A 22,040-nucleotide genomic window follows, 5' to 3' on the forward strand; every position below is an offset into this window, starting at 1 on the left:
GCTTGCAGCATACAGATGAAAGCGTACAGGCAGCGGGGCAGGGCAGCAGGAGATGGGAGGAAGCCCGGCCTGGCCTGGGGGGGCTGCACGACGGGAGGGGGCAGCGAGCCAGGAGCCCAGACCCCATACCCCGTGTCTCAGGACACTCACAGGGGAGCACAGACCCTCTCCTGAGCAGGGGTGGGCGGAGCCAGAAACCTGCCCCGTGTCCCCAGCCCCGTGTGCCTCCACCCAGGTATCGGCTATGCCTCCCAGACCATTGTCATCCTCCTCAACATCTACTACATCATCGTCCTGGCCTGGGCCCTCTTCTACCTCTTCAGCAGCTTCACCATCGACCTGCCCTGGGGGAGCTGCCGCCACGACTGGAACACAGGTGAGGTCACCTCCACCTGCTCTGCTGCGGTGACCAGGAGAAGGATTGTCCCCATATCCTGGTCCCCAGGCCCCATCCTTCACCTGGGACATGCTAGAAATCTGCCAAGGAGGTGACAGAGGTCTTATGTCAAAGATAAGAGCGAGAGTCCACCAGCGTCACAGGAAAAATATCACAGACATTTTCAAAAAAATTCATGTGTTCAATCAATGTTATTAAGAAGATAGAACTAACTTCTTTTTGTGCAGTTTAGCCCTTTATGGATTTTGATTTGAAACGTGGTTAGTTTGATATATGGATATATTGTTTTATCATTTATTTATTCTTCATGTCTTCTTTCTGATACTATGTTAGGCCTTTCCAACTCCCAAGTCATGTGGATTTAACCAGGGATAAGCTGTTTTGTATGGCATCAATATAATTTACCATAGCAATTAATTTTCTCCTGTGATTTTCTTTTAAGACAAGAGCCTCTATGGCGATAGAACTACTAAGTCTAATGAATTGAAAGAAAATGTTAAATTAAAAATACAAATTAAAAATTTCTAGGGTAGTGCTTTCCAAAAGAACTACCTGTGGTGGTGAAATGTGCTTTGTACTCTCTGATACGGTAGCCACTGGCTACACGTGCTGTCGAGTACTTGAAACATGGCTAGTGCGTGTGAGGACCTGAATTTTAAAGTTTTTATTTAATTTAAATTAATTTAATGTAAATAGCCACACGTGGCTGTCACTGCCCTATTGGACCGCTCAGGGGGACACTGTCCTGCTCCCAATGTCCAAACACCTCTCATGCCTGTCAGTGAGGCCCTACCTGTGCCATGATGGACTTTTTCTTGTTCAGATAAGTTACTCAGTTCTGAGCTAGAGTGTGAATCTTTTACTCACTTGCCAGGGAAGTGGTTTTGCACGTTTATCCTGGTGTTCAAGGCCCCCTTGCCCTCATATTTTATGCTGCCTCTCCAGGCTTTCATTCCCTTGTCACCACTTTGTCCCACTACTTGTCAAGTGAAAAGTCAGATCTTGGAGGTACCGCCCCTGACACCCCAGGATCTGCTAGGTTCTTCTTGAGTGCGTCTGCTAGTACCTACACGGGCTGCGGCCCTTGACTGTGGCACTCACCCCGCTTTTCCTCTGTTTGTTGCAAGATCTTGAGGGCAAAAATGGTGTCTTCATCTCTACACCTTTTGCACTTAGCATCATGAGCTCTCAAAAAATATTCATGGAATGAATCAAGTTTTTAAAATCTGTTTTATTCTAATATTCTCTTTATTATGTGTTTTTTCTTCCTTCCCCCTTCTTTCCTTCTTCCCTCCCTCCCTCGTCTCTCTCTCTCTCTCTCTCTCTCTCTCTCTCTCTCTCTTTCTTTCTTCTCTGTGCACTAAAGTCCGCCCTGACAGCCAGCTTCTCAGATGGGGATTTTATCCAGGTCTCAGTGCGGTTCCTCTTATAGAAAGTTTCTGCCTTTCTGGTGCCCAGGGGCTTGGCCTCAGGCCATCATCAGGCCTGTGTGCTTCTGGCTGACTTGGCAGGGGGAGCATCTCTGAGGCAAATTCAATATCCAGGGCTTTGGCTCCATGACATTTTGGGCGTTTCTCCTGGTGAGTCTGGAGTCCTCGGAGCCTAGCATCTTGAGTAGTACAGGACATCCCATCCTGTCCGGAAGAAACAGCCCTTTTGGGTGTGCTGAGGCTTCAAGGAAAGTGACTTGGTTTGGAGGAGAGAGGGCTCTGCTAATATCCCGTGGTTCGGCAGATGTGTGTGGAGCCCTGGCTCTACCCCAGGCTCTGTTCCAAGTTCCGGGGACATGCAAGGTGCAGAAATAGAGCTCCTACCCTCGTGGCTTTCATTCTAGTGGCAGAAGACAGACCAGAAACAAAATCAGTGCATCCCATGTGTCATGCTAGAGGCACTGCTGTGCAGAAAACTAAACGGGGAGGAGAGACTGGGAATCTTAGGGGTGGGGTGTAATTTTAAATAGGGTCATCGGGGAAGGCATCTCTGAGAAGGTGACGCTGGGTCATGCTCTGAAGGAGGAGGGCGTGTGGAGGCAGATACTAGGTAGGAGAAGCAGCAGTGCAGAAGTGGGGTGGCATCCAGGGGGCAGCAGGGCAGGTGAGCGGGGGTGGGGCAGTAGGAGAGGGGTGGATTGAATGGGGCCTTGAGGGCGATGATGAGGTCTGGGCCTTTCTCTGGGTGCGATGGGAAACCCTTTGGAGGTTTCTGACCTGGGACAAGACATAGAGCCACGACATGACTGAAGTTTGAGCAAAGCCTCTCTGGCTGCTCTCTGGAGATTTGACTGTGGAGGCAAGAGCAGAAACTGGGCCCATCAGGGAGCTGGGAGCCGTGGTGACCTGCACCAGACTGGTGGTCACACCTGTAACGGGAAGGGTCGGATCCCAGATTTTCTGAAGGTGGAACATACACAATTTGCTGAGCTGGATCCCAGCCTTCACGTCATCACAGACAAGCGATGCTGGGCCGTTTCTAAGAAGATCAGCTTTCATGTGTGCACAGCGGGGGACGCTGTCTGTCTTTATTGATGCTTCCCAGGATTACTGTCCTAATAAAACGTAAAGAAGAGTGTGAACACTTTGTGAAAAGTCCATAGTCGTAGATGGGTAATTAAGAGCCACTATTTATGGAGTGCCGGGCAGTCTCCGCTATCAGTCAACACTGGGATCTTCTCATGTACATTCATTCATTTAAATTTATTTATTTATTTATATTTGGCTACGTTGGGTCGTCGTTTCGGTGCTCGGGCTTCTCATTGCGGTGGCTTCTCTTGCTGCAGAGCACAGGCTCTAGGTGCATGGGCTCAGTAGTTGTGGCTCGCGGGCTCTAGAGCACAGGCTCATTAGTTGTGGCGCACGGGCTTAGTTGCTCCATGGCATGTGGGATCTTCCCAGACCGGGGATGGCACCCACGTCCCCTGCATTGGCAGGCGGATTCCCAATCACTGCACCACCAGGGAAGTCCCCCCGTGTACATTTAGAGACCACAGAAGTGAGGCTTAGAAAGCCACACAGTGAATAACCGGAGGGGGGCAGGGATTCAAGCCAAAGTCTTCTGATCTGTACCTGTGCTCTTAGCTGTCAGCTACATCACTTCCCCAGAAGGCATCCTTATTGTTCCTCAAAGGCCACTCTCTACAGGACAGTGGCCCAGAAATATTCGTATGTTTGAAGCTGATGGCGTGCAAAGCATCTTTCCTGAGGCCGCCTGATGGTGCTTTAATGAGAATGTGCTACACCCACCCACCCCCGCCCTGGCTCCACCCCGGAGAAGTGGGAGAGGGTGCAGTGGCTTTGTTGAGGTCATTATGTGTTTCGTTTTGTGTTTTATTATGAGGCTGTTTTGTTTAGGCACCTTCAGCCCAGATACCGTGCTTCCCAGTCTCCTGAAATTTCGCCCCACTCTCTGCTCATGTTACATACTGGCCAGTGATGTTTCTCTCGCTCCCCGCCCCGCCCTGGACCCCCGGCAGAGCACTGCGTGGAGTTCCAGAGGGCCAGCAGCTCCGTGAACGTGAGCTCTGAGAACGCCACCTCTCCCGTCATCGAGTTCTGGGAGTAAGTGAGGCCCCTGCCCCATCGCAGTGTGGGTGGCGTGTCCCATAGACGGGCGCGGGGCTGGGGACCCCACGGGCTGCAGGGGACGAGATTCTGCCTCCTCCTTTGGTGGCGCCGTCACCCGAGTGGCTTTTTCCTGCCGTGCCTGTATTTGTGGTTAGGGCAGGACTCTTCCAGAGGCTCTCCTCGCCCCCACTCCCCACCCCCACCCTGCCCCACCCCCCACCCCCCGCCCCCACCCCACCCCACCCCCGCCCGCCATGTGGGTCCGCCCTCCCCTGCGGCTGCATGTGTGTTGCTTCTACTGCCCCTCCCCGAAATATTGGCATTCACCGAAGACATGGTTCCTCATATCAAAGCATCCTAACCCTCCGGTTGAGAAAATACGGGTTCGCACCCCCTTCTCTGGGTTAAACTGGTCCTCAGCCTGCCAGAGCAAACCCACCTGGGAACAGTTTGTCTTTGCCTCCTCTCTGTCTACTCCCATCTCTGGGCAAAGCAGAGCCTCATGGATCAGAGTGAAGGAGCCGACAAGCCTTCGGACCAGAGCCGGAGGCCCGGCTCCGCTGCCCGGACGAGCTGAGGCCAGCAGCACAGGTGCAGTCGCTCACCCTTCTCTCCCCAGGAGGCGGGTCCTGAAGATCTCGGACGGCATCCAGCACCTGGGGGCCCTGCGCTGGGAGCTGGCCCTGTGCCTCCTGCTTGCCTGGGTCATCTGCTACTTCTGCATCTGGAAGGGGGTCAAGTCCACGGGCAAGGTCTGTGTTCGAGGGCCCCAGGCCCCTCCCTTCCCTGGGCCACCCTGCTCCCCCGGGGGCCTCAGCCACCCAGGGGTTCCCCAAGTTGTACCTCGTCGGGGATGGGAGGGAATGACCCCACGAAGAGTTCACATGTCTCTCTTCCTTGATTCTGTGCCTTTCCTGGATTCAATGGTATGTCCTTCTGGTATTTGGGGAACTGGAATAGGGGAGAGAGAGAGAGGACAGAGAGAGAGAGGCAGGAGGGACACGTGGGGAGGAATCTGATCTTGGAATGCACCATGCGTATGGGCACATCGCAAACTGAACACGGTTCACGGCTCCCCGTTTCATACAGCTGTTCTTTGGGAAAGCAATTCCGTCATGACTATTAATCTCAACATGACTGTCAGCCACCCCGAGACCCTGGGGAGACTCGTTGCCCTGGAGTGCATGAGGGCATCCCGAGTTCTCCTGGACTCCTGCCCTGGCGGCCTCTGACCAGGCTTCCCTCCTAAGCTGGCTGCCCGGTTGTGCTAAGCTTGTGAGCTCTGTGGGGACAGGGGTCATGTGTGACAGAGCTTTTTGTCCCCGACGACCCTTGCCACTGTTCTAAACTTGTTGGGAGCATGCCTAAGTTCGCTCAGTCACTCAGCAGATGTTTGCTGGGTGTGTGTCAGGGAGACGGAGGGAGGGGGGAGGGCTGAAGGCTGAGGACTGAGCAGCTGCGGGGGGAGCGGGAGGGCGCAGAAGGTGAGCTGGTGACCTCTGCCGTGGGCTTGGCGGCTCCTCCCCCTGCCCCCTCCCCGTCCCCCCACTGCTGGCTGCCCCAGTTCCTTACCTTCTCCTCTGCCCCTTGGCCAGGTGGTATACTTCACAGCCACCTTCCCTTACCTCATGCTGGTGGTCCTGTTGATTCGAGGGGTGACGCTGCCTGGGGCCGCCCAAGGAATTCAGTTTTACCTGTACCCAAACCTCACGCGTCTATGGGACCCCCAGGTAAGACACACAGACAGGGCCGTCCCTGTGCTCAGCTGGGCATCTCTGCTCCTGGACAACCCCAGGCATCCACGCTGAGGGGGGGTGTCTCCACGCATCTCCCCCTCCTGGGTTCACAGCTGCCAGGGAACCCAGGGGCCCTGAGGCCCTCGTGGTGTTTTGTAGTGTTTCTGGGGGGCTGTAAATGCGTCCTAACAGCCTTTCCCCCAGGCTCTCCCCTTCCACTACCTCCCATCCCTTCTGGGTGTCTCCTTTCATTTCGAGCAGGCTCTCTCTCTCCTGACCCTCCACTGGCCCCTCTGTCCCGCCCTCTGCCCACAAGGCCTGCTCCTGGCCACGGCCCCCAGCGCCTCCCAGGGCCAGCTGGCTGGTGGTGCTGAGTTTCCTGTGTGCTGTCCAGAGGCCCCCGGCCCTTCCCCCCCGGCCCTTCCTTCAGGGTCCACCCTCCGGGAGGGGGGGTGTCTGCTGACCGAGGGTGTGGACGGCAGGGCCTGTACTGAGAAGCCTCTGCCGGGATCTCGTCTTCTGTTTGGCAGCCGTTTTGAAGGCCAGCAAAGCCAGGAGGGGGCCGAGGGTGGAGAGGCCGTGGGTGAGCACAGCCCAGAGCCCCGCCCGGCCCAGCTGTGGCCTGAGCCCGCTTCCCTGACAGAGGTCACCTCCCGGGGCCTCCTCCTGGGCTGGAAGGGCTGTGCCCCTGAAAGGGACGCCCAGCTCAGAGCAAACCAGAAATCGAACGGCTTTTTGTACGTTTTTATAGTAAGGCAGCGGCACTGTCACTGCTGAGAGGTGAGAGGGGGCAACAGAGGAGGGAACAGCCCCCCAGCTCCCTCCAAGGCGGGGACCGTTCCCACGAAGGCAGTGGCTCCCCTTGTGCAGAATTTGGGGTGGCTCTTCTCAAGCCTCCCAGCACCCCCGGATGAATTACGAGCTCTTCCATCCTGAGTCCTGCGGCTGCCAGGGCTCCCAGAAGCAGCAGACCACTCGAGCCCGGAAGCCTCCCCAGCCTCGGCCCGGGCTCTTTCCCCACACCCTCCTGCCCCCGTTTCTGAGACAGATAGAGACACGGGCAGCCACCTCGTCTCCCCGTGGACCCAAGGGCTGCAGTCGGGCCTCGGAGCCAAACTGTAGAAACGCAGCTGCTGAAGCTAGAAAACCCCCAACGTCATCTCTGCAAACTTCTCGCTGCACAGATGAGCAAACAGGGCCCAAGGTCACGTGGAAGGAACGGCAGGCCGGGACCCAAAGTGCCGTGGTGGAAGGCAGGCAGCAAGCAGGAGGTTGCGGGGCAGCAGAGCCGGGCGAGGCCTCGGAGGCCGGGTGTGGGTTCGGCTTGGATCCCTCACGCAGGAGGGAGCCGCTGCGGTTCTGGGGCAGCGGTGTGAACCGGTGGCTGAGACGCAAGCCGCCTTCTCCTGGAGATCAGGCTGGGAGACAGGCAGGTGGAATGAAAGAAGAAAGGGAGAGAGGGCCCAGCATCTCTGGAACTGACCTATGGCTTCTGTGATCGACGCTCTGTTTGTCCTGACCAGCTTTTTAGCTAACAACTGCTGAGCGCCCGCTATGGCCCTGGCATCGTTAAGAGGGTCACATGCATTATTTCAGCTAATCCTCACCGCTGACCAATGAGGTATCCCCATCTTATAGACAGGAAATTAAGGCCTAGAGAGCTTAAAGAACTTTCCATCCGCACACCTGCACCTGGAATCCAGGTCTGCATGATGACAAGTCCCACAGGTTTTACGGTCTCTTGAAGGCAAAGTCCTGTCTGCTCGTCTTTGTTTTTCTCGCAGCGCATTCATTCAGCAAAGATTTATTGAGCGTCCGTTTTGTGCCAGGTATGTTCTAGGTGTAACGTTTGCTACGTAATAGCTGCTGGCAAATATGAAGAAGGTGGACCAGAGCGCCTTCAAGTCTGAGAGTTAAAAGGCCGTAATTCTGTGTCTGGGTTACTGCAGGGAATAAGACCTCTTTCAGTCTTCTCTCCAGGACACCATCCTTCCAACCTGGGCAGCTGCAGGCTGTGCAGGGAGCGATGCCTTCAGAATCCTCTGAGCCCAGGGAGGGAGACGTTCCAAGAGCCAGGCTTGGTCCTGAGCTTCCGAGCAGACTTACTAACGGCTGGTCCTGGCCTCCTGCTGAAGCCCACCTTTCTGTCAGTGAGCAGAGCAGCCTCTGCAGGGCGGGATGCCCCCCGCCAGAGCCCTAAGGGGAAGTAGCTGGCGCTCCCCAGGAAGTGTGCCAATGCCAACCTGCATTTGCCTGGCACTTGAGAAAGCTGCAAAATTCCTGCAGCACAAAGACCAGAGCGCCTCTCTCGGCCAAGCTCTCGGTCTGGAGTGGAAGCCAGGCGGAGACACTGCTGAGTTTATCTCATTGGCCAGGCCGCTGTGCGGTGGGGGATTGCTGCCTCTCCCGGCCCCCCCAGCGCCATCTCTTTCCCACTGGGGAGCGGCCCTGGGAGACTCTGCTGGTGCAGCGTGTGCTGGGTCCTGGAGCTTTTTCTTTCCCTCACCCTGACGCTTTGTTCCATTGCACTTTGGTAGATCAATAAGGACAGGGGCTGGGGACGGGGTGTCTGGAGAGTCCTTGTTGAACACCTGAAACCTCTACCTTAAGCTCTCTAAGGAAGGGTTTATTTAGGGAAGGAGGTTGGAGCCATTGATTAGAACGAGTCTTTTCATTTTGATGTCGTGCATTGAAACCTACGGGACCTTATTATTACTGGAAGGTGAGTTGCTTCTTTAAAATAACAGCAACGACAAATAGGCCAATAGCTGACACGTGTATTATGTGCTTACTGTCTGCCAGGCCCTTCCCTAGGTGCACAAGACAGTTTAGACCTCACACTAATCCCACGAGTTAGGTGTAGCCTCATTTTACAGATGAAGAAATTGGAGCTTAGAAAAGTTAAGAAATTTGCCCCAAACTACGAAACAAGCGTGGAGGGGGAGCTTGGGTTTCATCCCAAGTCATCTTTTGGGGGTCTTCTGCCTTAATCACCATGATATACATTTCCCAAAGAATATGAATGCTTAGTTTTAAGGGCTGATTTTTATTATTCTAGAATTAATTCTGAAGTGGGATAGGGAACTAATATTTCTTTATGTGTTAGGCATTTTACATACATTATTTTATTTGTTATTTTACCCATTCTATTTCTTAATATACCCATTTGTTATTTTACTTGTTATTTTACCCATTTTCCTGATGAGAAAAGTGAGGTTTAGAGAGGTTAAGTGATTTGCCTAAGATCACACAGCTAGTTATTAACAGAGTTAGGAACTGAACTCAGTTCAGTTTGACTCCAAAGCCCAGGCTTACATACGATTGCCTTCCTGAAAATAGAAAATGTAGTAGTCCTTGGGGTTGGACTCAGGTTGAAAACATCTTTCCTGGATCTTCTAGAAATTCTCTCTTCCTCTGTCGCCCCTCCAAGACCTCTCTTTAGCCCACTCTCCCTGAAGCGTTTTTCGCTTGTATTGTCGGGCAGTCTTCTGCGCCAGCCAAACACACCCTGGAGCTTTGTTCCCGAAACCAGGGCTCCCGGACGGGGCACGTGGCAGGTCGCCTGTGGTGGGTAGAGAATGGCTTGCCCTGCTGTCCTCCGGCCCTTCCCGCGGCCCCGCGGCTCTCCCGCCGCAGCAGGCTGGCCAGGAGCAGCTGCGCGGAGCCGGCTCGCCAGCCTCCAGCCAGTCTGAGCCCCGCACTCTGAGCTCTCAGGCCTCCTGCTGCCTTTTGCTCCGTTCTCCTCAACCTCTCCTCCCAACTCGGTCTTAGTCTCTCCCCCTCCGGGCGAGGTGACCTGCCAAGTCACAGTTTTTCTTGTTTCTTCTTCCCAAGCCCAAGTCTGCAACACTTCCTAACCGTGGGATCTGCACGTGCGCAGCCACGGAACATCTCCAAGGGAACAGAGTTTCCTGCGTGGACGGCGGGTCAGGCTGCAGCCTGGGCCCCGCCAGGCACGGGGAGTAGGCCTCGGGGGCCCGAGGCTGGGCAGGTCCGGGGCTGCGTCCTGGATAACCGGCCTGGAGACACCTCCCTGGCCCTCCATCCCAGCCTGGCGGGATCCTTCCTGTACAACCTCAGAACCTCTTGCCACAGCAACCCGCGCTTGGGGCTGTGATAATGAACAAAAAGGAACAGTGACCTTCAGACCAGAGGCCACTGGGTCTTCCTGGGAGGACTCTCCTCGCAGAGTCTGGGGCAGGTTTAGAAGAGGATAGGATTTGAGACGTTGCAAAGGAACAGCCAGGCTCCCCGAGGCACGTCCTCGGCCCGGGGCGTCCTCGGAGTTTTGTGGCCTGTCCTCGGCTTCTCTCCTTTCATTCCTGCCCTTTCTTTCTCCAGCTTCTGAAATAAATTCCAAGACCCCCTCTCCTTTCCCCATGATCATTTTTCCTGAGGTTTCAAGAAGCTCCCCTTGGTGTTTTCGACCTTGCCTATTTCCTTGCTGGCCCTGGCTCCTCCCTTGGGGTCTTCCTCTGTGCTTCCTGCCCCAGACACCCTGTCCCTGGTGGCAGCTCCTGCCTCCCTGATAGCCTGGGGATGGGGGTCCCTGTGGGCAGGAGGGGCAGAAGGTTAGAGACAGTCTCCCCCTGTCCTCACCCTCTTTCCCGCTCTGTCCTCATCCCTGCAGAAGAGGAGGGAGAGCAGGAGGAAAGAGTGCCCGGGTGGATGCCAGTTCTCAGGGGCTGGAAGGCAGGGATCCCCACATCTGACTGGTCATTAGGGTCGCCCAGGAAGCTTTGAAACAATACAGGTTTCCGGGTTCTCCTCTAGGCCTAGTTCAGGGTCTCACCCGGGGATGCTGGCTGAGGAGTCTGTGTTCTGATGCTGTCAGCTGGCACGGGTTCCCTCAGACGCACCGCAATGCCGAGGAGAGTGGGCATTTGGGGGGGTGAGTGGTGAGAGAGGAGGGAGGTAAGGGGTGGTCACGACGGTTAGGGGTGTGGGGAGGGAACAGGTAGGGGCCGGGGAGCTGTACACAGAAGCAGCTGAGGCTTTGGTGCCCGTGGGCCCTGCGAGCCCGATTTTAGTGGAGGGAGAGCTGGGGCCTGTTTGGGGGCTAACGAGGAGGGCGGACATGAGACAAGAAATGCGGACCCAAAAGTGTTAGGACACCAGCCTGGCGATGTCCGCGGCCACGGTTTGGTGCTCAGGTCCCCTGAAGGCAGGAGGTGCCCGGGGAGGGTCTGTGGCCACAGGACCCCACCTCCTGTGGGTCTGCAGCGCCGCAAGTCCCGTTCTCCTTGATCTTCTTTCTCTCTGGGATGTTATTCTAGCTGTTAAATCTAAATCATAACATGCACAGGCTGGGCCAGCCAGCTGAGATAATAACAAGACCAGCCATACCCTATGTTTAGCTGGAGAGCTATCTTCCCCCCAGGGAGTACAAGGCTCTTTACAGATGACTTCTGTTCATCCTCTTGACTCCTTGTGACCTGAGGCTCGCTCTTCCTGTTTTGCAGAGGATGTTGAGGCGCAAGGGGCAAAGCTACATGCCCGTGAAGGCACTGATGCAAAGGACCCACATCCCCGCAAAGCCTGTCGCTGGGATCCTTCCAATCTCGGCACACTGCCAGGGGGACCTGGGGTGGGAGGAAGTGGAGGTAGAGCCCTGGGCTTTGTTTCCATTATAGAAAAGACGGGCCAGGCCTCACTTGGTTCTAGAGCACCAGCTCGTCGGCCTCCATCGTGGGTCCTTTAGTCTTTCTCCAATGCTTGATGCCCGTGCCATCCTGGGGGTGCCCGAGAAACTCCGTCTAGGGGCCCGGGAAGTCGAGCGCATCAGAATAGCATGGCCGCGGGGCTGCCTGCGTGGGCTGAGGGCAGGGGTCTGCCACCCTTTGCCTGGCTTGGCTGTAGGCCTGTGTGGTCCGTGGAGCCCAGACAGCCTGGCTCCCCTGAGGCACAGCTTTCTTGTCTTTTCCCTGCGTAGGTATGGATGGACGCAGGCACCCAGATCTTCTTCTCCTTTGCCATCTGCCTAGGGTGCCTGACGGCCCTGGGCAGCTACAACAAGTACCACAACAACTGCTACAGGTGAGCCGGGGGCAGGGCCTGAGTGCCTATCAGGGCACTAGATCAGGGGAGATTTTGAGGGTGCACCAGCTCGTGGATTTCCCTACGCCCCACCTGCCTTCACGCCATTTTCCAACCCCCAGGGCTGCCAGGTGGTGAGAGGAGCCAGTGGCAGCACGGGCGAGGGATTGCTTCCCCCAGGACGGGACGGTGATGGGTGGCCGGGAACCCCCAGCAGGGCCCAGCCTGGGGCTAATGTAGAGGGCAGTGGGCACAGGTGTGCAAGCAACCCAGCTCGGGAGTGACATCATACAGAGCCTGGTCCTGTGTGCTCTGTACCTGCGCCCCAGCAAACACTGAATCCCCTCCCTGTGGTTCCCTCGGGCCCACCTGGCTCATGTCAGAGAATTTAAGCCAATTTTAGTATTAGCTAAACAAAATCACATCATGCATTTCAAAATTGAATTTAGGTGAGTACAGAGCACCTGTTGCTTGGGTTCTCCGTGCTCCTCTCCTCTCCATTAACGTACCGGCATGCGCGGGGTCACAGGGGTAGTGTCCCAGGAGGCGCAGTGGCAGCGTGACGGGAAAGGGGAGCTGTGTGGCCATGGGTAATGTTTAGATTCTGTTACTTCCTTAGGGTCTCATTCTTGCAGGATGACCGTGGGTTTAGTCCAAGTCTGAGCCCATGGAGTTGGGGGGACAGAACCAGCCCCTTGGGTTCCCTCTGCCCCTGCCAGGCCGGCGGCGTCACCTGGGGTTCCTGCGTCCCGGCCTGAGGCACTGGCTGCCCCTCTGACCCTCCTGTCCCCACCTCCCCGCCCCGCCTGCAGGGACTGCATCGCCCTCTGCTTCCTCAACAGCGGCACCAGCTTCGTGGCCGGGTTTGCCATCTTCTCCATCCTGGGCTTCATGTCCCAGGAGCAGGGGGTGCCCATCTCTGAGGTGGCCGAGTCAGGTGGGTGGTGTTTTGGGGGGTGGGGTGGGGCTAAGACAGGGGACTCTGTGAGCTTTGTTTGAACCTTCACCAGCCCGCCTGGATCTGCAGGCATTCCTATTGTCACCCACACTGTGGGTGACCTCTCAGTGGCTGCGTCCCAGGGAGACCTGGGATGGACTTAAACAGCAATTCCAGCTTCAAAAGGCGAACGGGTGTGCAGGGAACACTGTCCCCCGCACCCTGGCCTCCAGCTCCTCGCCCTGGAAGCAACCAGTGTTACCAGGTTCATGGTTTTACTTCCAGAAATAGTTTAGGCTTTTATGAGAAAAAGAATACACACACATCTGTACGTACACATTCAAACACGCGTCCGTATTGCTGTTTCTGTCTCTTACACCTCGTAACAACCAAGTGATAACGTGCTCTATACATTGTTCTGCATCCTGCCGTGTCTCGTTCCCCTTAACGTGTGTCTCAGAGGTAAGTTAACTCCCGGCACGTGGAGTTTCCTCCTTTAAGTGCCTGCCTTCCCCCCACGCGGTGCTGCTCTTGCTTTTAAATAAAATCACAGACGGATCCCCCATCTGGGTAAGCGGCCGGTGTTTGCCTTGCTCGCCGCCCACGCCTGTGGACCACCCACTTGCACCTGTAACAAGATGATTTTGATCGTGGGGTTCACAAGCTCCTCCCGTCACACAGGGTGCCGAGCAACGGGAAACTGACATCGCTGGTTCTTATTAAAAACGATCGTGTTTCTCTTTTACGAAGCACAGCTCTGTGCCAGGCTTGGTGCCATGTGTTCGCTGGTGCGTGGGGCGGGTCCCAGCAGCGTGGGAGACTGGCGGAGGAGCTGACCACTGTCCCGGGTCCCTCGGTCATACCCTTCCTTTCAAAGGAAGCTTCCTATCGAGGACCCCCGGCGCTGGCATGTGACCTGTTCCTGCCGTTTGAGCCAGCTGAGGGCAACAGTGTGTCTGAGAGGATGTGTGTCGTGGGTATTCTGAAACTCGCGCCAGCTCACTTGCTGTAGGGTGACAGAAAAGGCTCGGGGAGCAGAGGTGGCCGGCGGTGGCCCCAGACCCAATCTAGTCTTGGAGGTATTTTCTTTGGAACTTTACTGAGACCACACAGCACTTGCCTTAAGGGGGCGATGGCTCCAGGTCCGTCAGGCCCCGCCGCGCCCTCCTTTTACACTGGGGCGGCTTCACAAGCGTCCGCGGCCTGCCTGGCCCCCAAGCTCTTTGTAAGTTTGAAAGCTCTGGTTTGGGGGCAATAGATCTGGAGAGTGAACCCTCAGGATGTGAGGTAGAACTTACAGAAATGCAGGTGACGGACCCCCTTCCTCTTCTCTTTGCAATATCCTGTAGAATACTCACAGCCTTTAGGTTCTGTTGCTGCCAGTGAGAAAACAGTGGGCGATGCCTTGGAGACTGGGGACCGGGTCAGGGTTGGGTGGCTTCTCCTGGGTGGGGACGGTGCAGGGGGGTAGCTCTGGGGCTTCCGCTGTCCCGTGTCCCACACTGGGAAGCCCACCTTGGGGTGGCACTGGGCCGTGTCCCTCTCTCCCCGCCGCAGGCCCTGGTCTGGCCTTCATCGCCTACCCCCGGGCTGTGGTGATGCTGCCTTTCTCACCCCTCTGGGCCTGCTGCTTCTTCTTCATGGTCGTCCTCCTGGGACTGGATAGCCAGGTATTGAGAGGTGGCCGCTCAGAGCCCGAGGGACGGTGGTGTGTGTGGGCTGGGGGCAGTGAGCAGTGAACAGCTGGGGGCTGGGCAAGTGTCAGGTGCGGATGCCCTGCCCGGGAACAAAGGGAGCTTTGGAGGGTGGGTCCGCTCCGGGGCTGTCAGGAGGCTGGCAGGGCTGCCCCGGGAGCGAGGCGCCAGCTGGTTGATGGAGCTTCTCGTGAGGGCGCTTGCCCTCCAATTCTTCGCCCTCTCGTCCAGTTTGTGTGCGTGGAAAGCCTGGTGACGGCGCTGGTGGACATGTACCCCGGTGTATTCCGCAAGAAGAACCGGAGGGAGGTCCTCATCCTGGGGGTGTCTGTCACCTCCTTCCTTGTCGGGCTCGTCATGCTCACAGAGGTGAGGGGCTGGGCGGCTTGCAGGTGGGGCCCGGCGAGTAGAAGAGCCCAGGTGGGTGACTGCCACCTGGCAGGGGGGGCAGGCTGCTGTAGTTTCAGGTCACCGCCTTCTGGGCTTCGGGGCCCGGGGGCCCTGGCCCTTTCCCACCCCAGGAGACACTGACCACCTGGCTCTGGGCGTGGCTGAGGGGTGCTTTGGCTCCACGGAAGCTGAGAGGTATAGAAATTTTGGGCTGGGAAAAATTGCCTCTCCAGCAAGATCCCATGAGTTCCCAGGCAGCTGACCCACGTTCCAGGGACAGACTTCAAAGGCAGAAAGGGAACCCTGGGGTGGGTGACATTCTGAGTGATGTCTCAGGGGAGGAGGGAGATGGAGCTCGTCAGCTTGATGACACCCATGGCGGCCCCTATCCTGACCCTCTGCCAAAAATGCACGCTGTCCTGGACTTTTGGGTCAACCCCTGCGTGTTCTCAGGGATGAGCTAACAATGGCTCTTTCATGCATCTTCCTTCCAAAAACAATAATCAAACATTATTATTGTCCCATGTCTGCCGAGTGCTTTACAGCTTACAAACTACACTGTCCCTTAATCTCTGACTCCTGTGACCCTCCCCACCTCTGCTCCGTGCCCCGAGGGTGCCTGCTTCCTCTGGCTAAAGTTCTGTCTCTCTCCTCCCGGGCAGGGCGGTATGTACGTGTTTCAGCTCTTTGACTACTACGCAGCCAGTGGCATGTGTCTCCTGTTCGTGGCCATCTTTGAGTCCCTCTGTGTGGCGTGGGCCTACGGTGAGTGACTCTTCCTGTGGTCCTTCCCAGGGCCCTCGGACAAAAAAGAGACCTCACTGCTCACACCCACCTTCTCCTCAGACTTCTCTCCCTCCCAACCTCAAACATCTCAAGAATCCTACCTACATTGCTACCATTGGAAAAGCCCTCCAGAGGCGGCCTTGTCCACCCTCCTGGTGATGGCTGCTCCCGGGCCACCCAGGTGGGCCCGTGTCCCATCCTACCCAGAGCTTTTCAGCCTTTAACAACCTTGATCATCAGAAAGTTCCTGCCTTTGCCTAAGCCAAGTTCTTCCCACTGCTGTTTATGCCTACGAATTCCATCCAGGGAAGGGTCTGCTCCCAGCAGGGATTGGAGAAGACAGCCACGATGTCTTTTACACACTGTCCTTGCCCTTCCTGGTTGGTGTGGTCCCCATCCTGATGCTTTGGATGCTAAAGGATGTCCTTTCTCCCCCTTCCTTCTTCGTGGCAGGTGCCGGGCGCTTCTATGACAACATTGAAGACATGATTGGGTACAGGCCGTGGCCCCTTATCAAATACTGTTGGCTCTTCCTCACACCGGCTGTGTGCACAGTAAGATAACCTCCGGGGGGCTTCCCTGGTGGCGCAGTGGTTGAGAGTCCGCCTGCCGATGCAGGGGACATGGGTTCGTGCCCCGGTCCGGGAAGATCCCACATGCCGCGGAGCGGCTGGGCCCGTGAGCCATGGCCACTGAGCCTGCGCGTCCGGAGCCTGTGCTCCGCAACAGGAGAGGCCACAACAGTGAGAGGCCCGCGTACCGCAAAAAAAAAAAACAGAAAAACGATGACCTCCGGGAGGAAAGCCAGATGAAGGGAGAGAGATGGTAGAGCAGAAGGGTAGACGGGCCATAGCCCTAGAAGGTACTTATCCGTGGGCATTGAAAATCATTTAAAAGTTTCATTCATCCTCCTGTTGGGTTCTAGAAAATGCCAGCAGGATAGATTCTTCCTTTCCGTTTCACAGAAGGATAAACAGGGCCAGGGCTGTCGGACTCCGCCCCACAGTGTGAGTCTAATGCGGCAGGTGCATCGGGCTGCTGAGAACAATACCGATAAGCACCGAGATAACGTGCAGTTCCAGAGCACTTATCCTGCCGGGTACCAAATGCTTTACGCGTTTAACCCGGTCAATCCTCACAAGAACCCCACGAAGTAAGAATTACCATTGTATTCACTTTTCAGGTGAAACGGAAGCCCCAGAGGTTAAGCAGTTCACCCGAGCTGGAAGGTGGCCGAGAGCTGGGGCTCAAGCCCAGGCAGCTTGGCTCCGGAGTCTGGGCCTGAGCCACTGAGCGCTGCTGCTCTGGCTTTACCTGTGTCAGCAGCACCCACTGTGTGCCAAGTACGATGAGGCCGGGGCGACCCAGGCGTGAGCCCTGCCCTCCAGGTGCTCACGGCCAGGCACAGAGCCATGTCCCAGTTGAGGATGCCCAGGGGCACAGGGACCCTGGAGGGACGGGGTGGGCGCCCCGGAAGTACCTCCTGGGGGTGTGGACTTTGAGCAGATGTGGATGGAGTTCGGAGGCAGGTTGGCCCAGCTGGTCGGGGGGACCCATGCTCCCCCAGCCGCGTCTCTTCTACTCTCACCCTCAGGCCACCTTCCTGTCCTCCCTGATCAAGTACACCCCACTGACCTACAACAAGAAGTACCTGTACCCGTGGTGGGGCGATGCCCTGGGCTGGCTCCTGGCTCTCTCCTCCATGATCTGCATTCCCGCCTGGAGCTGCTACAAACTCAGCACCCTCAAGGGCTCTTTCAGAGAGGTAGGGAGCTGGTGGGGAGGAAAGCAGTCAGAGGATGAGCTGGGGTCCCCTTGTTGGCAGGTGGCTGCCTGCCTGGGTAGAAGCTGGCACACAGGAGGGCCAGGGTCCCTGGTGTGGGGTCAGAGGGACAGAGGGAGTGCTGAGCAGTCTCAGGAAGAGACAGGATGCCTCCAAGACACTGCTGTGGTAAGGGTGTTGGCACCTGGAGAGCAGGTTTGGCACCTCTGGGGAGGCAGCGATGAGGGACGCTGGCAGACTTGCCCCCTCTCCGGCTCATGACGGACCCCTCCACTCTGCTTGCAGAGAGTTCGCCAGCTCATGTGCCCAGCTGAGGACCTGCCCCAGTGGGCCCGAGCGGAACCCTCTGCCCCGGCCACGCCCAGGACGTCGGAACTGGAGTCTCACTGCTAGGGGGCAGGCCCTGGGACAAGGGGCCAGTGAGCCTGGCTGTGGGGACAGTTGCAGAAGGAAGGCACAGAAGCAGCCCTGCTGTGCTTCTCTGCCCCACACCACCCGGGGTAGACAAGATAAGAGGGGACATGCTGGAATCCACCTCTGAGCTGGGCATCTCCCACCCCAACTTCCCTGCTCCAGGGGTGGCTGGACAGGTGTGAAAGGCCAGGATCAAGAGCGTCCCCTTTGAGAGGGGCCTTGGGAGGTGGGGTGAGGCTGCAGGCGGGGGCGGGGCGGGAGAGCTCTGTTTGGTGCCCTTCATTCCATTAAATCCACGTTCTTCCCACCAGCTGCGAGCAGTTCCGCTTGGTTTCTGCCCCACCCCACCCCCGCCTTGCTGCCTTGCCCACCTCCTCACTTTAAAGTGGGGCTTTTAGGGACTTCCCTGGTGGCGCAGTGGTTAAGAGTCCGCCTGCCAATGCAGGGGACACGGCTTCGAGCCCTGGTCCGGGAAGATCCCACATGCCGCGGAGCAACTAAGCCCGTGCACCGCAACTACTGAGCCTGCGCTCTAGAAACCGCGAGCCACAACTACTGAGCCTGCGCTCTAGACCCTGTGAGCCACAACTACTGAGCCCTCGTGCCACAACTACTGAAGCCCGCGCGCCTAGAGCCCGTGCTCAGCAACAAGAGAAGCCACCGCAATGAGAAGCCCGTGCACCACAGCAAAGAGTAGCCCCCGCTCGCCACAACTAGAGAAAGCCTGTGCGCAGCAACGAAGACCCAACGCAGCCAAAAATAAATAAATCAGTTAATTAAAAAAAAATAAAAGGCGATGGAGGGGAGAAGGAGGAGGCACCTGAGCCCCCGCTGGAGGAAGGAGGAGGAGAGCGGCTGGGCTTTTTCCTGCCCGATTTCCCCTGCCGTCTCCTTGCCTTGACCTCGCCTGTCCAAACTGTGTGCGCCCGCCAGGGGCTTGGTGTCAGGGGTACGAGAGCGGGACAGCAGGGACCGCGGGCGGAGCAGGGCACTACCCGGCTCGGCCAGAAGAGGGAGCCGCTGCCTCGGGACCACCACGCTGCTCCGCTCGGAAGGAGCATGGATAGATGCGGATGCGGCAGCCCCGGCGCGGCCACGATGGCGGCGCACTGCGGGGACCTCCGCTCGGCTGCGGGGCCTGAGCGCGCAGATGCGCCCAGAGAGGAGCCAGGTGGGAGGCAGAGCCTGTGCGACGTCGGGGTCAGCGGGTCTGGCCTTGGCGTCCGCCCCCCCCCCGGCTCCCACAGGCGTGCGCCGCAGCCTGGCTCTGGGCAGGTGCCGGGAGCTGGAGCGGGCGCGTGTGTCCGGGGCCCACGGGGGAGCGGGGACACACAGCAGCCCTTCCCCCCAAATGTCTTCCCGTGTCCCCACCTCTGTTCATGTAGCTCTTCTTCCCGAGCTGTTCCTGGGAGGTGCAGGGCATTTCCTGGGCGATTTTCTTACGAGTCAGTTAGTGGGAAAATGCACCGAAGTCTTCAGGTTTTGATTCTTCGCCGTTGGGAGAGTTTATTAAAATCGGTGACAGCAGCCCTGCTGTGTGTTGGCCTTGGTGGTTCCTTCCTGGACAGTGGCTGGGCACCCCCCAGTGTGCCAGTAGCAAGGCAGTCCTAAGATGGAAGAAATAAGTCTGCTAGAGAAATGCGTGGGCCTCGAGGTCCCACACCTGGCGTCTCCACCCATCTGAGGACATTTCCAGGACACCTACTGCATGGTGCTGTGCTCAGGATTCACGAGGAGCAAAAATAGATACATCTCTTGAAGGACAAAGGATGACAAACGCTATGGAAGAAAAGCAAGGTCTCAGAAGGAATAAGTGGGCGTGGGAAGGATCCTGAGGGTCTAGGGTTGGGGGTCTGGGAAGGCTGTTCTGAGGCAGAGGTATGTCTCTCTCTCCATCCTAGCAAAGTTGCAGGGATCTGCTAGGCCCAGGGAGGGGGGTGAGCAGTTCAGTCACGGTGGTTTGAACCCTATTTCGGAGCTTCGTTGATGGTGTGATACAGTGTGAAAGTGACCCGCTGGCACCGGGATCAGGAGATACAGCTTCTAGTCGTCACCGGCCTCGGACCTGCTGTGTTTCTTGGTGGAATTCAGGTCTTCTTTTTTTGCAGATGGAGGTAATACTGGGCACCCCGCCCACACACGGGTTTGTTGTAGGGCTGGATGGGGTCATGGGTGTGAGAGCCCAACGGTGAGGTCATGAGACCAGTGGGGGGATAGCTGATCGGGAGCTGCTCTAAAAGCCAGGGGTCACGTCAGGGAACGGCAGCAGAAATACCCAGACGTGGCTTTACCCCCTCGAAGGGGTAGTGGGGGCGGGGCCGCTTTCTGTCCCCTTTACTGGAGCTCTGCCTGGAAGGGCAGATTCAGATCCTGCAGGTCCCAGAGGAAGAAGACAGAAAAGGAAGGGGAGCCCTTTGTCTAGAGGCCACACCTGTCAGAGAAGAAGACCTTAGGACACATCATTTAGCTTCTGTTCACCCGAATTTTCTCATCTGTAAAATGGGCTAACAACTACATTTCAAGGTTCTTGTGAGGCAGGCATAGAGCCTCAGGTCAAGTGATAGCTGGAAGGAGAGAGGAGCGCAGCGGTACCCGGAGAGTTAGGACTGGAGCCTGTGGAGATTGGGGAGCCATGGAGGGGGCACTGAACCCGTCAGGCTGCCGTGGAGCCTCAGACCTCAGCCCGTGCTCAGATCACACCCAGGTCTCAGATCCACACACGTGCACACACACAGTCCCTCACTCCCCTCAGATGAACGTGCATAGACCCAGACACCACAGTCTGCCAGGCGTACCCTTTTACGGAGGCTGGCAGGCCTGGTTTAGGTCTATGTGCTCTGTGACCTTGGGCAAGTTCATCGCTCCGATCCTTAATTTGCTCCTCTATAAAATGGGAATAGTAGTATTTACATCATTGTGTTGTTAGAGTCCAGTGGAGGGTGTAGGAACAGCTGCCTTGGGGACATATTTCAAGCAAATCCATCCTATTTTCCATGATTCCACCCTCCCCCCACCCCTGCATTGGGCTGTCAATGAAACAGAAAAGCCCAGAAAGAGCTCAGCGACATCCTTGCTTCCCCTGGATTCCCCAGCCGCAGGCATCGGGTTGCATTAGGCCCCAAAAAGAAGGCTACACATTTATTAACTAAGCATTTTTGCTAGGAGGCAAGAGAGAGGCGGAGCTAAAAGAACCTGCGTCCTGTGGCCTGGGAGTCTTGCTCAGCACCAGCAGTTTTGTCCAACAAAAGCAAGACATGAGTCCTTCCAAGCCCTAGTCTATCCCCTGTTTTTGGGAGAGCAATGCCCTTTCAGAAGAGGGAAGACTGAAATCAAAATTTCCCTCAAGTTGCATCCATCCATCCATCCATCCTTCCTTCCTTCCTTCTATCCATCCTTCCATCCCTCCATCCCTCCATCCCTCCATCATCCATCCAAATGCCTACTCTGAGCCAGCACTATATTAAATGCTAGAGGCAGAAACAAAGAATTATGAAAAGTGACCCCTGCCCTCTAGATACTCCTGGTCTGGGAAACAGTTTGCTGCAGTGGAACAAGCAAAGATTTTTGGAGCCAAGAGGCCCAGCTTCAAATCCCAGCTCCCTCATTTACCACCAGTAAATGAAGCCTTAGGACACATCATTTAGCTTCTATTTGCCCCAGTTTTCTCATCTGTAAAATGGGCTAATAATTCCTACATTTCAAGGTTCTTGTGAGGACAAAATGGTGTGACATGTAAAGCACCTAGGCTGAGTTAGGTGCTTAGGAACTAGGTTCCTTCTACGCCAGGCCTTCTAAAAGTATGCACGGGTTAGAAGATGACTGGTGAGGAGAACATTCGACGGGTTTCACTGCAGCAAGATAACGGATTCATTATTTCATCTTGACTCTGGGCCCTCCCCAGTATGGAAACAGGCCGGTCTTAGGCAGGCTTTCCAGGTAACTTAGGGAGCCCTACCTGTTGTAAAATGGGGTCTCCTGCCCCCAAGAGTTCACCAGTTGTTCTGAATGCCCAGTGGGGGCTGAAGCTGCGGGGTTGGGTGGGCTTGAGTGAGGGAGTTCGGGTGTTAGAGGGAGGCGAGGTCAAACACGGCAGCTCTTCTCTCGTGAGGTGGAGGGGAGGTGACATGTGTATCCCCAGGTCCTCGCAGAAAAGCCCCACACACTGTAGGCGTGAAGTAACATTTTTGACTGAATGACAGAGCTAGGAAATTCACCCTCTGCCCAGCCTGGTTTTCCTCCCTCTGGCGCCCCTTCCCGGAGAGGCTGGGTCTTCTGTTCTGAGTGACTGCAGCCAGGTAATCACACGG

General features: G+C 56.5%; 1 protein-coding gene across 2 annotated transcripts in view; it reads left to right on the forward strand.

The window, feature by feature from the left end:
* Window positions 1-18,209, forward strand: part of SLC6A13 (solute carrier family 6 member 13) — a 32,945-nt gene extending 14,736 nt beyond the window's left edge. The window contains exons 4-15 of one of the 2 annotated variants that reach the window (XM_029205269.1): window positions 236-376; window positions 3,867-3,951; window positions 4,577-4,709; window positions 5,553-5,687; window positions 11,626-11,729; window positions 12,542-12,666; window positions 14,224-14,336; window positions 14,592-14,729; window positions 15,413-15,515; window positions 15,990-16,090; window positions 17,131-17,301; window positions 17,605-18,208. In XM_029205269.1, the coding sequence (XP_029061102.1) occupies window positions 236-376; window positions 3,867-3,951; window positions 4,577-4,709; window positions 5,553-5,687; window positions 11,626-11,729; window positions 12,542-12,666; window positions 14,224-14,336; window positions 14,592-14,729; window positions 15,413-15,515; window positions 15,990-16,090; window positions 17,131-17,301; window positions 17,605-17,712 (1,457 nt within the window). In that variant the 3' untranslated portion in view covers window positions 17,713-18,208. Of the gene's footprint in view, window positions 1-235; window positions 377-3,866; window positions 3,952-4,576; window positions 4,710-5,552; window positions 5,688-11,625; window positions 11,730-12,541; window positions 12,667-14,223; window positions 14,337-14,591; window positions 14,730-15,412; window positions 15,516-15,989; window positions 16,091-17,130; window positions 17,302-17,604 lie in introns of both variants that reach the window. The other variant, XM_029205268.1, reaches the window with a different exon arrangement.
* Window positions 18,210-22,040: the final 3,831 nt, after the last annotated feature.

This window comes from Monodon monoceros, unplaced genomic scaffold, assembly GCF_005190385.1.
Source record: "Monodon monoceros isolate NGI ecotype Baffin Bay Population unplaced genomic scaffold, NGI_Narwhal_1 Super_Scaffold_6, whole genome shotgun sequence".
NCBI classification, from domain to species: Eukaryota; Metazoa; Chordata; class Mammalia; order Artiodactyla; family Monodontidae; genus Monodon; species Monodon monoceros.